The sequence below is a fragment of the Acinonyx jubatus genome, chromosome C1 (assembly GCF_027475565.1).
Source record: "Acinonyx jubatus isolate Ajub_Pintada_27869175 chromosome C1, VMU_Ajub_asm_v1.0, whole genome shotgun sequence".
In the NCBI taxonomy this organism is placed as follows: domain Eukaryota; kingdom Metazoa; phylum Chordata; class Mammalia; order Carnivora; family Felidae; genus Acinonyx; species Acinonyx jubatus.
Window position 1 is genome coordinate 57,399,748 of NC_069381.1, and position 14,877 is coordinate 57,414,624.

At 35.6% G+C, this 14,877-nt stretch overlaps 1 protein-coding gene across 9 annotated transcripts in view; it reads left to right on the forward strand.

Moving 5' to 3' along the window:
• Positions 1-11,082, forward strand: part of SRSF11 (serine and arginine rich splicing factor 11) — a 43,763-nt gene extending 32,681 nt beyond the window's left edge. For 6 of the 9 annotated variants that reach the window (XM_027058891.2, XM_027058892.2, XM_027058893.2 and 3 more), the window contains 6 exons: positions 245-326; positions 4,135-4,266; positions 6,751-6,840; positions 8,932-9,048; positions 9,445-9,583; positions 9,689-11,082. In XM_027058891.2, coding sequence (XP_026914692.1) covers positions 245-326; positions 4,135-4,266; positions 6,751-6,840; positions 8,932-9,048; positions 9,445-9,583; positions 9,689-9,886 — 758 coding nt within the window. In that variant the 3' untranslated portion in view covers positions 9,887-11,082. The remainder of the gene's footprint in view (positions 1-244; positions 327-4,134; positions 4,267-6,750; positions 6,841-8,931; positions 9,049-9,444; positions 9,584-9,688) is intronic. The other 3 variants (XM_027058894.2, XM_027058895.2, XM_027058896.2) reach the window with 3 other exon arrangements.
• Positions 11,083-14,877: the final 3,795 nt, after the last annotated feature.

A 14,877-nucleotide genomic window follows, 5' to 3' on the forward strand; every position in this document is an offset into this window, starting at 1 on the left:
TTATGGACATTACATTCACAGCCTTCCAAGTCTAGTGAAAATGAAATAGTGAAAGGAACTTTTGGCTAGCCGAAAATCAGAAGCCTAATTTGTGTCTACCAAAAGCCTGGATAAAATGATCACATAACATTTAAGGATGATATATGAAATCTGAAAATTAATAAATTCTTAGAATAACTCACGAACGGGAATAATCTTCCTATTTGATGATTTCTAAATACAGATTCCTTTTTTTAAAATGTAGATAAGAAAGAAGAAAAACGAAGGCACTCAAGATCAAGATCACGTTCTAGAAGGAGGAGGACTCCCTCATCTTCTAGGCACAGGTTAGATTGTTTATGGTAGTTCACTGTATCACAGACAAAGATAATTTCTATACCTCACATCCTTCTTCATTTACTACCTTTTAACATACTTAGCTCTTGGTTAAAGTGTGTTTTAGTAACTTCGCTTTAGTACAGTGTGTGAGTTCACATATGTGTACATGAAGAAAAGGTATGGGCTAAATAGATGATCGGTACTTTAAAACTCCAAAAAATCCAGGGATGGGAGGAATGTACTGGGATTGGAGCACTGAATAGAGTTAGAACTATGGAAAAAACACTAGACTTGAAACTTTTGGCTTGAATTCTGGTTCTGATTTTTGACTAGACTCTTAACACTCATAAGTTGGAAGGTCATCACTCAACCTACAGATTGATTACCCATCTAATGCATGAATATTTGCAAATGATTTTCTATTCTTTTGGTAATACCACCATACATCTCATCTGAAAACCCTTTTAAGAATCTGTCATGTTCCCTGTAGTGGGTTCAAGTGTTCCAAAATTTAATTTTCTCTTGAAAGTTCAGATGTTGTCATCAGCGACAAGTTTGTTTTTCGTGACATGATAGGCTTTGTTCATTTTTTCAAGAGAATGTCTGCCAGTACCTAGTCTGAACATAGTTTGTCAGACATACTCTTCCAGGTAAAGGTGATAGTTCAGGGGAAAAGCAGTTAGTTACGCTCACAACTCAGTCATGACAGTTTCTTTGATAACAGCCATTGGCCTTTTAATAAGTACGAGAAGTGATTTTTGCATTCATTGGACAGAACATTGCTTAAGGGACTAGATTTAATATTTAGTACTCAATACTATGTCACTAGTATACAAGGAGCCACATTTTCTGTGTACCTCCATGTTTTTGCTCATAATGTTCCTTTCTGCCTAATGATCTTTACTACATCTTTACCTGCACCTGAGGAACTCGTTTTTGTTTGTTCAGGATCAGCTAAAATTTTACTCTGACATGAAATATTGGTCCTACTTATAATCCTCATCTTCCAGGACCATGCTATTCTAGCTTAGTTTACAGTAAAAAGGAGAACCTAAGTGTTTTTTCTTCTGTATATACCAAACTACATAGTAGCGTTCTCAGATTTTAATTTGAATTATTTTAATATGACCAGTGGGAAATATTTACAATGAAACATGTATTTCCTTGAACAGTGTTTTTGGACGCTTGTAATAAACAACACCTCATAACAGAATTATTATGGGTTGTAGTATCTTAAGCATGTTGATCTGTAAAATGACCAGTTACTTTTAACGAACTTTTAATATGCCGCTATGTATATTTTTCTGATTTCTTTTTTAAGAGCTCATATAAGCTAGTGTGTTAAAGTGGCTCTACAGCACATCACTCTTAAAAAAAAATAGCTGTTTCAGGACCTTAGTAAATTTATGGGTGTGGTACCCCTGCTTATTAGAATTTTTTAAGATATTTTGTATTATTAATCACTTTTGTTTAGAAAGAAACTAAGAATGTGCTTATGATTTTTTCTACATCTGTAATTTTTCTGTATACATTAAAGGCAGGAAAAAGGAGTTAATAACTCAGTTGAGCTAAATGGTTATCGACCATTAAGTTTTCTGGCTTTAAGTTTTCTTAAAGCCAGAGTCCTCAAAAGATGAGTAGTGCTTAATTCTAGTAACATCAATTTTTATTTTCCAGAATTTTTTTTAACCTTCAAGAAGAAAGTGATTATTCTGATATTTTGTATTCCATATCACCCAAAATATACTATTATTTCCCTTTACTGAAGTTAGGCAACATAGTAGTTGTTAAGAGTAGAGTGTTGAATAAGGTAGACATGTATATACTCTCCATTTTTATTAAGCTTACAGAAAGGTACGTATTACATGAACATTTCCTAGGCTATAGACATGTATTGAGAAGGATTGTTCATAGTAGTTTCCAAATACAGTAAAAAAAAAAAAAAAGTGATTTTTTTTATCACAATTTTTACTTACAAAAATTTATTGAATTTGGTAAGACACTAGTGATAGGTTTTGAAACACCAGTTTGAGATAATGAGACAAAAGAAGCCATCTTAGCACATTAGTAAGAGGAAAGAAGGCAGTCAGTATTTCTTACATACACCTACACTAAGGCACTGAGTTGAATTTTATTTTTTATATTTTTTAAAATTTTTATCTTTAAGAGAGAGAGCACAAGCAGGAAAGGGGCAGAGAGAGACACAGAATCCGAAGCAGGCTCTAGGCTCTGAGCTGTTAGGCAGAGATCCTGACGCGGGGCTTGAACTCACAAGCTGTGAGATCATGAACTGAGCCTAAGTTACAAGCTTAACTGACTGAACCACTCAAGTGCCCATGAATTCCTTTTTTTTTATTTTTTTTTCTTTTAAGAGAGAGAGCATGTGAGTAGGGGAGGGGGGAGAGAGAGAATCTTAAGCAGGCTCCATGCCAGTACAGAGCCCAACACGGGGCTCAGTCCCACGGCCCTGGGATCATGACCTGAGCCAAAATCAAGAGTTGGACATACAACCCACTGAGCTACCAGGCAACCTGCCCCGCTGCAGAGCTGAACTTTTTAATTCCATTTTAAACGACGAGTACTTGTAATATAGGTGCTGTTGTTTTTTCATGTTCAAACAATGGGCTCAGAGAATGTTTTAGATGTGCTGCCTTATAATTGAGATTTGAACACAAAAATCTTTTTCATTTCTAAAGTGTCTATCCTCTGGACAACTTGAAGAAGTGAATACAAAAAGTTTAGACTATACTAGAAATTTTCCCTAGAAACAAGTTGAATGGTCCTTTTAAGTTAAATGACAAAAGTCTTGGGGCGCCTGGGTGCTTCAGTCGATAAGGATCCAACTCTGGGTCTCAGCTCAGGTCTTGATCTCAGGGTTGTGAGTTCAAGCCTCACATTGGGCTCCGTGCTGGGCATGAAGCCTACTTAAAAAAAAAAAAGTCTTAAGCAAACGATACAATTTATTTTTAATTATTTGTAAAAGAGGATAAAATATAAGAAGGAGGATCATTGACAACATCAAAAAGTTAATTGTGCTTAAGTTCTGGAAGAGAAAGTATATAGGATTGGGGGTAAAGGAGGAGAGGACACAGAGAGAAATACTTCTGTTACAGGACTGGAAAGGGGTGATCACTTAGAGATAATGATCATGTTGACGGGAAATGAGAGTCAAAGAGACTGTGCTGAGTTGCATATTTTTATATAAATCTGCATTGCTCGGATATCTCTTAAGTTGTAAATCAAGTGAAATAATAGAAGTGAAACAATCAAGTGAAACAATTAGAAATCATAGATGGCAAGAACACGTTTAGTGGATTACATTTAAAAAATGCAAATAAGAATGGTACCTACTCAACAGGCTTATTGTGAGAACGAGTATTTGTAAGGCACATGGTAAGAATATGTAAGTATTTGGTAATAGAGACATAGATTTAACCTGCAGTAGTGAGGATTCACATAAGATACATGATAAAATTCTGTGTAGTTGTGGAAGATGATGCAAATGAATCAGATAACTTTCTATTTTCCTTCATTGTCTAGCACTATTTTTAGGCTCAGACTTGTAGGGCATAGGAGGACTATTTTGACAGGTAAGGTGAGAAATTCCAGGTGTTAAAAAAAAAGTATTAATTTCTAGTGTATCAAAGATGTTTTATTTATGGACTAAATGAATAGTATCAGCAACTGACAGAAAATTACCCATACTTATTGATGGTTAACCCATATGTCTGAATCATTTGTTGCTAAATGAAACAGTCACAAAGCTAGTCTTTCTGCATTTATATATGTGTATTGGCTTTCTTTTTGCATTATTAGGCGATCAAGAAGCAGATCAAGAAGGAGATCACATTCTAAGTCAAGAAGTAGGCGACGATCCAAAAGTCCAAGACGGAGAAGATCTCATTCCAGAGAGAGAGGTAGAAGGTCAAGGAGCACATCAAAAACCAGGTACAGTAGACCATTGACATTGAGTGGGAATACAAATTTTAGAGTTTCCAAGACTTAAATACAGTGCTACTTAATGACAAAAGAGGTGGTGAAAGGGGATAGGGCTAGACTGGAGAAGAGACTCTTTAAAGTTTGAGGAGACTGACATTTGTTTTCTTGTGCCCTTTTGCAAACTTGAGGCTTCTCCTTATAGCTGAAAACCTAGATAATAATTTCTTTGTAATAAAATTTCTTAGCTATCCCACTGCCTTCTTTCATTTCCTTCTTTTCACTCAACCCTGCTAAGCATATGGTGCTACCAGCCATTCCTTTGGTCTGCTAAAGAGTTCATGGTAGACAGCCATGCCTTAATTCATCTTTACAGATCTCATTGTCAGCACCTTATAAATATTTTTTAAGAACTGCTGAACCATACTTAGAGTGTCTCATCCCAAGATTTGGAACCAGCAGAAGGCTAAAGTTGAAGGATTCATTAAACATCCTACGTTAACATTTTATTTGGACTTAAGCATCCATTCAGTAGTCTTTTTCATTTAGGGCCAGACCCTTTTAAGTTAATATGTAGTCCTGAGTAACATCTACTAAATCATTGTTTTTGTTTTTTCATTTCAGCCACCATTAAGGTGACAAGAGAACTATCACATTTTAAAAGTGACTAAATTTTTTCTTCTCAAATTTTAGTTGTCACATAGTTTCACAATGTTTTTTTAGCAACTTTTCTTATCACTTTCTATAATATTTGCCCAAATTTTTAGAAGCAGACCTTTTATTTTAGACTGTTATCCATTTGTATAATTATGTAATTACAATAATAAAGACAACTGGTATCCAGAAGAATTTATTTTTGGTGAGCATATAACTCAACTGGGAAAGGAGGCTTTGTTACTATATTTTACAGAGTGAGTCATCTTAATGCAGTCAATCAAACAAACTTGTGTAATGAAACCTTTATTATACAAAGAGGAATTGGGCATTCTTTTCCTCAAGGAACTTTTCTTATATAAGAGAGATTAATGTGATTACCAAGGAAGTATCATTGTTAGTCGTGTTAGAAGAGACTTGAGAAGTGACTGAGTATTGAATTCTGATAGATTTGACGGGCACCTGGGTGGCTCAGTCAGTTGGGCATCTAACTCTTGATTTAGGCTCAGATCATGATCCCAGGGTTGTGGGATCGAGTCCTATGTCACGGTCTACACTGAATGTAGAGCTTGCTTAGGATTCTCTCACTCCTTCTGCCTATTTCCCACGTTCTTATGCTCACTTTCTCTCTCTCTCTCTCTCTCTCTCTCTCTCTCTCTCTCTCTCTCTCTCTCTCAGATTAAAAAAAAATCTGAAAGATTTGACTGGATTTAAGAACATGGTTTCAGGTATAGAACGTAGTTTACAAAGTTAGCATACGTTCTTAGGGAAACAAGTATTTTGGTGTAGGGGAACTAGGAAATGAGGTCGGAAAAGTGTAAGGAGACAGGTGACACACGGAAGACTGTGTTATTCACACTTAGACACACCTGATCCAGGAGACAGTGTCTCCAGATGGAAAAGTTAATGGAATCAGGAGCTATTATTTTCAGATTTGTACTTTGAAAAGATTTGTGATAAAGGATCAGCTTGTGGAAACATGACTGGGTCTCCTTAAGGGACTGTTAGAGTAATTGGAAATTAGATGGTAAAGACTTGAATGAAGAGAGGAGGTAACTCAAGGAAGCAGGGTGACCAGAGAAGGAAAGGAGTGAAATAGAAACTGTAGCATAGGGCAATTAGCTTAGGGGGGAAAAAAAGAGATACTTTAATGTCTAAAATTATAGAATAGTTGAGGATGGGTATGTATACATTTATGGGGTTAAAGGACTTCTCATTCAACAAAGACATTGGTTACCTTTTGCCCAGAGTCTTGGAGAAGTTGAGGTATGGTTGTAGCAACAGTCCATTATGATGGGAATTATTTTGATAGCACTGAATAGCCCAGAATATGTAGCAGGAAACAAAAGTAGAAGGTTGGCTTGGTCCATGGTGAAATTAACTAACAACATAGAGTATGTGCTTTAGAATATTGGTAATGTTGATGATTAAATCCAGTGGCACATTATGGGGTTTGGCTTGATAGTAGAGGACATAGAGCCATGGTGGGTTGGGAAACTGGTACTCAGTTAGAGTGAAGAGGTTTGAAGAGCCTAGAAGCAGTTATTAAAACTATTGGTGTTTATTGCCAGAGTATATGCCAAGAAATTGGCCATCATCCTTTATTATTTTCTCATCATACAGTCTGTTTTGCTTTGTTGGAGAGTTTTATGTGTAATACCAGGAAAATGGGATTTTTTAAAATTGATTTCCTACAAATATGCCACTTGAGCTATTATTCCCATACTGTTACCATTCATTTTTCAGGAATGAGATTAGATTTCATTGTGCTTTTTGTAGTGCTATATTAATTTATATTAGCTGACTCTTCTTATGCATTCATAAATTGTGTTCATCTATTAGAGAAAAAAAGAAAGAAGATAAAGAAAAGAAACGTTCCAAAACACCACCAAAAAGTTATAGCACAGCCAGACGTTCCAGAAGTGCAAGCAGGTAAGGTGGCATTAGGAGTTCTTGGCACCTTTTAAAACTTTGTTTGCAAGAATAGTAGACTGTGAGCATTAAATGTTTTCTAGTACATCAGTACATACTTCAGCGTTGAAGTTTTTTTAAGGCAATTTTGAAGAGTAACCTAAAGTTCTGTTTACGTTTTATGGTGTTACATTTGAAATGACATGAAATTCAGTTATAAAGGTCAGTTTTTATGTTTGCCGTATACATTTCACATCCTGATTTGGTTTACTTGTGTTCTTTTCCTAACAGTTAAGTTTTAATGTTAATGTATGCTGAATTGCTACATTAAGTTCATTTTATTATAGTAAGTCATACTTAAAATATCCACATACATAGTGGTTTATTGATAAAATGAGAGGCCATATGATTTGTTCAGAAATCATAGGATGTACAGAAATACATGTGCAGAATCATAGAAAGTCAAATAACCAAATTTAAATTTGGCAAAGGATCTGAAGTGACAATTCTCCAAAGAAGGTAAGCAGGTGTCCAATAAGTGCATAAAAAGATGTTCAACATGAGTCATCAAGGAAATGCAAACTAAAAACACTTCACGCCCACTAGGATAGTCCTATTTTAAAAACCAGATGGTAACTAGTGGTTGGTGAGGATGTGGAGAAACTGGAACTCTGAACATTGCTGATATGAATGTAAAATGCACATGGGTGGTTCAGTTGGTTGAGCTTCTGACTTCAGCTCAGGTCATGATCTCACAGTTCATGAGTTCAAGTTCATGAGCCCACATCAGGCTCGCTGCTGTCAGCCTGTCAGCGCAGAGCCTGCTTCAGATCCTCCGTCCCCTCTCTGCCCCTCCCCGACTTGTACTCTTCTAAAAATAAATAAATATTTTTAAAATGGGGCAGATACTTTGGAAAACTGGCAATTCCTTAAAAAGTTTGAATTTCTTGACACAGCAGTTTCATTCCTAGGGATGTACCCAAAAGGAATGAAAACCTAATTTCCACATAAAAACTTTTGCATTGAATATTTATAATAGCATTGTTCATAATAAGCCAAAAGTTAACCCCAGCGCCCATTAACTAACATGGGTAAACAAAATGGTATGTTCATACAATGGAATATTATTCAGCAGTAAAAAGAAAATGTACTGATAGGTGTTAAATTTTTGTTGCATACATACTATGTGACAAATACAAAACATCTGTTCTATCTAGGGTATTTGGAGTTTCGATTACACAGAGCGGTAGCAAAAAGAATGAGGTATACAGACTTGACAAGCTTAATAAATATTTGATGAATGAAAAGTTGTGTGTAATGTTTCTGGTGGTAGAGGTCCCAGGGCTGTAAGAGTCAAAAAGCTTTTTTTTAAAAAAGACAACCGAAAATGTGGGATTTTGATTATTTTTTGTGCCTAAATTATTATAACGGTTATCTTATAAGTCTTAAAAATTTTCAGAACACTGGCAGGCAGAATATTTAAAAAGAAAAGAAAAACCCACAGTTTTAAAGATGGGAAAGGCTATACACATCTTAAAAACAATTGCTCAAAGCAGGGTTGACGGCAACATGATTTGTTGGAATGTGGGGAGTTAGTTTGATCTCTGTTATTACTAACTCCACTCCTTGAATTTTACCTAAAAAAAAAATTGTCCTAGAGTTTATTAGCAGTTGACTTTCATATCACAACATACTTTTGTATACCTTTTCTAGCCACTGAATTTAAAACCAGTTTCTGAACATTTACTTCAGACTTTTTACTCACGCATTAGAACTTTTGTCTTTAAGAAAATTTAAGGTTTTCTTGAGGACATTAAAGGAAAAGCACACAGTTTGCAAAAACATTGCAGCTGTTTATTATTCATTCGATTCTTCAGCTCAAAACAGTATTTGAAAATGGGTCTTTTGGAGGCGCCTGACTGGCTCAGTCTGTGGAGCATTGGGTATAGAGATTACTACTAAAAATCTTTAAAAAAAGAGAAAAAACTAAAGGAAAATAAATGGATTTTTCATTACCAGAAACTTGTAGGAGTTCATAGTGGAGCTCTCTCATGGGCACATCTGCTATGATGTGCCTGCATATTTTAGATAATACTGTATTTTAAAGTCTAGTTTGCACATTTGTGTTTCTAGAGAGAGACGACGACGACGAAGTAGGAGTGGCACGAGATCTCCTAAAAAGCCTAGGTCACCTAAAAGAAAACTGTCTCGCTCACCATCCCCTAGGAGGTAAGAATATTAGTCATAGGGATCTGTACTTCTCTATATTTCAGAAACTGTTTTTATTTTTAAAATTCTAGACTTTTCCTTCCTTTTCAGGAATTAAAGTGCTTAAGAACATGCTGATGTATTCATTCCCTCCATGCTTGAGACTGTGTTCTAATAAACAGTGTTTGGGAGTGAGCGTTTAGACCTGTAACCCGCTTCCAGTCCTCTTGCCTGTATTATTTGTGCACAGCTTGTATCCGGTATTTTGAAGTTGGATCTTTGTTCTTCGTGTCGTATGAATTTGGGTCAGGCTCACCATCTAAAGAAGTTTAAACTTACTGCTACACTTAAGGGTGAAACTTCTTGAGTGGTTCCTTTAAAGCATCTTTTTTGAGAATCTTTTTACTGTCATCCTAGACATAAAAAGGAGAAGAAGAAAGATAAAGACAAAGAAAGAAGCAGAGATGAAAGAGAACGTTCAACAAGCAAGAAGAAGAAAAGTAAAGATAAGGAAAAGGATCGGGAAAGAAAATCAGAGAGTGATAAAGATGTGAAAGTATGTTTCCAAACTAATTTACTTTGATACTTAGGGTAGTGCTGGTAATTTTAAGAAGTGGTTTTTCTGTGAAGACGTTTACTTTTTTTATTCTCCTTGGCAAAGCAGGTTACACGGGATTACGATGAAGAGGAACAAGGGTATGACAGCGAAAAAGAGAAAAAAGAGGAGAAGAAGCCAACAGAACCAAGTTCCCCTAAAACAAAAGAATGTTCTGTGGAAAAGGGAACTGGTGATTCACTAAGAGAATCCAAAGTGAATGGGGATGATCATCATGAAGAAGACATGGATATGAGTGACTGAATATTGCCTCCATGGGAATCCAACTGTATACATGCATCAGTGTCATTCCTTTGTGTGATTTCTTAATGCTGTATTTGTTCATCTCAAACCTAGATGTATACAGCTCTGAGTTATAAATGGTTATAAAGCTCCTGATATTGATATTAGTTATTTACATCCAAAAGCTTTTAGAAAATGACACATGAGTAACCAATTCTTGACATGGTGAAATCCGATTGAGTATCCAAGCAGTTTTACTATTCTGGTGCTGCTTCATAACAAAAATGAAAAGCTGCATGCATCTACAGCAGGCATGGATTGTTTATGTTGTATGATCTCCTTTATTATAAGTAAGTTCACTTATAGTATTTCTAGAATTTGATTCATTGCCGTAATAGAGCCATGTAGGGAATGCACTGATTGCATGTTATTGTGGCAGGAATATCCTAAATGTCATTAAAATCCTCCAACATGATGGATCTACTTATGGTCTTGTTTGTTGACATGACAAATTAACATTCTTACAGTTACACCTGAAAATGAACATTTGAAATAGATAATCCTTTAAGCCTTGCGGCTAAATTTTTGTGGCTTTTGTTTAACTTTGAAAGGTTATATATGCACTAACCTTTTTTGATGGCTGATTAGGCTTTAATTACAGAAACAAGATTTCAAATGAAACTGTCTTTGGCAGTGAGTAAATAGCATATTTTGAAGTAGAGTTGTATACTTTTTCATAAGGTGTTTGGGAATTTTTTTGTCCTGAAATAATTTATTCCACGTCTACATCAGTGAAAGCTTCTGCCTATCCTGAGTCCATCTGTAAGAGAAAAGTTCTCTCTTGTCCTGATTTTCAATTTTCCACTCTTTTATTAATTTGTTTTAATCTCAGTGTTGGAAAAAGAGGGTAGTGCATTTTAAATTGACCTTCATACGCTTTTAAAATAAGACAAATCTACTTGATAATGTACTTTTTATTTGATCTCAAGTTGTATAAAACCAATAAATTTGTGTTACTGTTACTGCAGTAGTAATCTTATGCACACAGTGATTCCATGTTAAATGCAAAGTAGTTAGGCAACTGTTTTCTTAGTTACAGGAGTTTCAAGCTTCACTTTTGTGCAGTAAAAACAAAAGTAGGCTACAGTCTGTGCCATGTTGATGTACAGTTTCTGAAATTGTTTTACAAGACTTTGATAATAAAACCCTTAAACTCATGTTCATGTTCCTGTAAAACTGTATTTGTATTTATTTACACTGTTGAATGTATGACATTTACCTCATTCATTTTACAAATCAAGTTCTTTCCCCTTTCAGTCCACATATTGAAATACAGTAATGAGATGAAATCTGTCAGTGTAGCGATTAGTTGCCATCAGAATTGTCAAAGTTGGTTTTATTTCTATCTAAAACAGTCTTAGTGTAATTTTATTTCTCATATTCTGGGCGTAGGAATGGGGTTGAGTAAAGCAGTTAACTTTAGGATAAATGATCCCACCTATATCTAGTAAATTTATATTTTCAGTGAAATATAAATATTTGCCTTTTCTGGAATAGTATAGAAACTGTCAATGGTATGTATCTACTGTAAAATACTAAATAGTATATTTATTCAGTTATGAAATGAGTAGTGTTTGGCTGGCATTAAGGAGAAAATGAGACTTGGAATTGTAGCTTTTATGCAAGTTTGAGTATAATTTTTTTTAACTTTTAAAATGCCATATAGAAAAGCAGCATTGTTTTTACAGTTTGTAGTAAGTAACTTTTTAAAGATTTTATCAAAGGAATTTTGTCTATAGTGAGTAAAAAGTTCTAGTAATGGTCCCATTGCGTTTTTTAAACACAAAGTTGAAGACAAATGACATTTGTTTAAACTTTCGAAAACTTTTTTAGTAAGGGTTGAACCATATGACATTGCCATTTTTGTAAGTCAAAAAACAAGTAAAATATTGGCAGTTTCATGTGGTTAAACCTAATAGTAAAACCTGTTTCCTCACTTGTAATCTCTGAATACAAACAAATATACTAACTTTTCAAAGGCAGTTAAGAAATTTTTGGCTTTAAAATAGTGCCATTGACTTAAGATTCTAACAGTGAAGGGAATCCACACTTCTAGGTTATTCTTCTAGTGAACATTTTATGCACAAAGGGTTGCACTGGGGACACAACCCTTTACCACATAATCAGTTGAAATCAAGTGAATACTGCCTCCACGCTGAGTTATGTTCTGTATTTGGTAGTAAAAATGATTTAAAAATAAAGGTGGTTTTGTTAGAAAAATGTTTGTCCTATTTATTTACTTCAATCCTTCAGGAGTGAATGAGAAGTAGTAGGCTATATGAGAGTCCATTCTTACTTTGGTTTCATTCACCAGGTGGGAGACCTGTTTCTTACCTTAATTTTCCTGTCTAAAATGAGGGGTTTTGCCATGCATTTTGGTAGTTAGAAAAACAATATGCCGGGGTCAGCAAATGGTACCTGCCATTTGATTATGGAGCTTTTCAAAACTATACAATAATTAGTTTGGGATAATGTTTTAGCAGAAGCTCTAAGATAAATTGTGTGGAGACAAGGCTTTTGAGAAGGCTATGTTTTTCTTTTTGTGACTGGATTTTGGATCACCTTCCTGGTAGCGATAACCTATTATGTGGAGCATAGGAAAATGTTAGGTACTTGGGGAAATCAAACTAGGCTTTCACTGGAACAGTAAAAAACTAATTTTCTTTAACCTTGGTGTTGCATCTTAGAATTGACTAAGGTTCTGTGGTGAGTATCAGCAGGCACAAGCCAACTTTCCCTCTAGCAAAACCAATGCCAGTTTCTCCAGTTGGGCACCAGATTATGTACTTGGGATGTGGTGGGAGCGCATGCTGTTTGAAGATAGACCTTTCAAGCTGGAATTAAGATTTCTGTTCCTTTTGCCTCAAATCGAAGCTAATGAATTTCATCCCTGTTCTAAAATACTTCTCTGTGATCAGGTACAGTAATTGTGTTTATTTTAGCTAACTATCAATGTGACAAATGTTACTGGTACTTTTAAGAGTATGTCTATCACTAAGGCTTTATTGACACAAGCAGCTTTTCTAAGTGAGACTAATCTGGAGTTGTAGATGTTTGAGATTGCTTTATTCAGTTTCATTTTGAATGCCGTTTTCATTTTATGTCGAGGTCTATGTGAAATACATTTAGACATTCTTTAGCAAAATAATTCATATGTGAACCATGCTAATTCACCAGTGGGGATATTCTAAAGAATATACTTAAAGTGTAATAGTAGATGTTATTGGTAATCAAAGAATTCACAGAGAAAGGATCTGATAGAACTAATTTTTTTTTTAATTCTGTCCTTACAAAAATCGGGGAAGTGATGTTCACGTTCTTTTAAAAGTCTTCTGTTGTGAAGGTTATTTTCCCAGGTCACGTCATTAAAATTAGTCCTTTTTAAAAGGATGTCCTTTTTTAAAAAGCTGGTTAGCTAATGTATGATTTGTACATAGAAATTAAAGGTCTAGGGTCACAAGGAATGGGATGATCCAAATGATGCTTAATATTACTTTTCAGTTAGGATACAATGCTATCAATACACCAGGTGTAAAAACTGCCTTTTTTCATTCACTGTGAAAAGTTAAAATTTGCTTAAGTATCAAGTTTCAGAAGACAAGTATCATATAGATTAAGAATGTTTCTCTTATCGGTGTTCAGAGGAGCAGAATCACTGGAAGCAACCTTTCTTAACAGAGATTTGACCTTAATTTTGAGGGCTGGTTAAGGAGTCTCAAAAGTGTTTGTCTTTGCAATGCTGGAGATTAAAGCCCCACTGGCAGTCTACAGTGGAAGCTGGATAGTTGGGAGGAGTAGGAGTAAGATGGAACCACACACAGGAGCCAGAGCCCACAAGGGTGGGCTGAAACTTAGGTCCATCAGGTCTTGTTTGCTTCTGACCTCAGTGGCAGGGGTGTCCTGCAGAAACTAGGACCCTTCACTGTCCTGGCTGATTGTCTAAGAAGCTGAAGGAGGATCTAGGGGAAGGTGAGGCAATTGTAGGTCCAGCTACTGCCTCATCATCCCAAAGGTGCCAGCTGAGAAGCCACAATGTATATAAACTACGGAATTTCTGCTTCTGTCCTGTCCTCTGAAATTCCCACGCCACCCACATTCATTATTTAAAATACTAAAGCCAGTCATTGTTAGCCACCATTAGTGACCAAGAACTCTCTGAGAGGTACAGATGATATAAGTGATGGTTTGTTTTTACATTACACTCAGCTTCTACCTTGTTTTCACCTGCAAAGCATGATCAAATTCAGGAAGGATTGCCAAGTACCTTTCTTTAAAGCCTTTAAGAGATTTTATTTCAGTTTATAGGTGCTGTGGCCAGCGTGAAATTCTAATTTTGTGTACCATAGGTGCCATTGTGGCTGAAAGCACTATTCTAAACTGAGCTGTAACAGTTTTAAAAGTTCATCATTGGAGGGATGGCTGGGTGGCTCGGTTGAGCCAACAGCTCTTGCTTTCAGCTCAGGTCATGATCTCATGCATGGTTCATGAGTTCAAGCTCCACCTTGGGCTCAGCACTGACAGCACGGAGCCTGCTTGAGATTCTCTTTCTCTCGGCACCTCCCCTGTTCTCTGTCTCAAAATAAACATTACACACACACACACACACACACACACACACACAGTTACAATGTGATACCCTTTAAAAAAATTTTTTTAAAGTTCACTGGATAGTACTGTAAGAAGGATCACATGATCCAAAAAGTATGTTAATACTTGAGATGGTTTGACTAGGACATACTATTGCCACAGATTTCTGACATAAAATGCTTTGCAAAAGTAGTTTCTGCTAATTCATAGTATACAAATGATGGGCTTTTACCAAGTTGAATTTTGTTGTCTTTACAAGTGGTTTAACACTTCCTGTCCAATTATCTCTGGGGCAAGTTTCACCATCAGTCGTCTTTGAAACTTCCTAATTTCAAATATAACAAGTTTGGTAAGGATGCATTTTG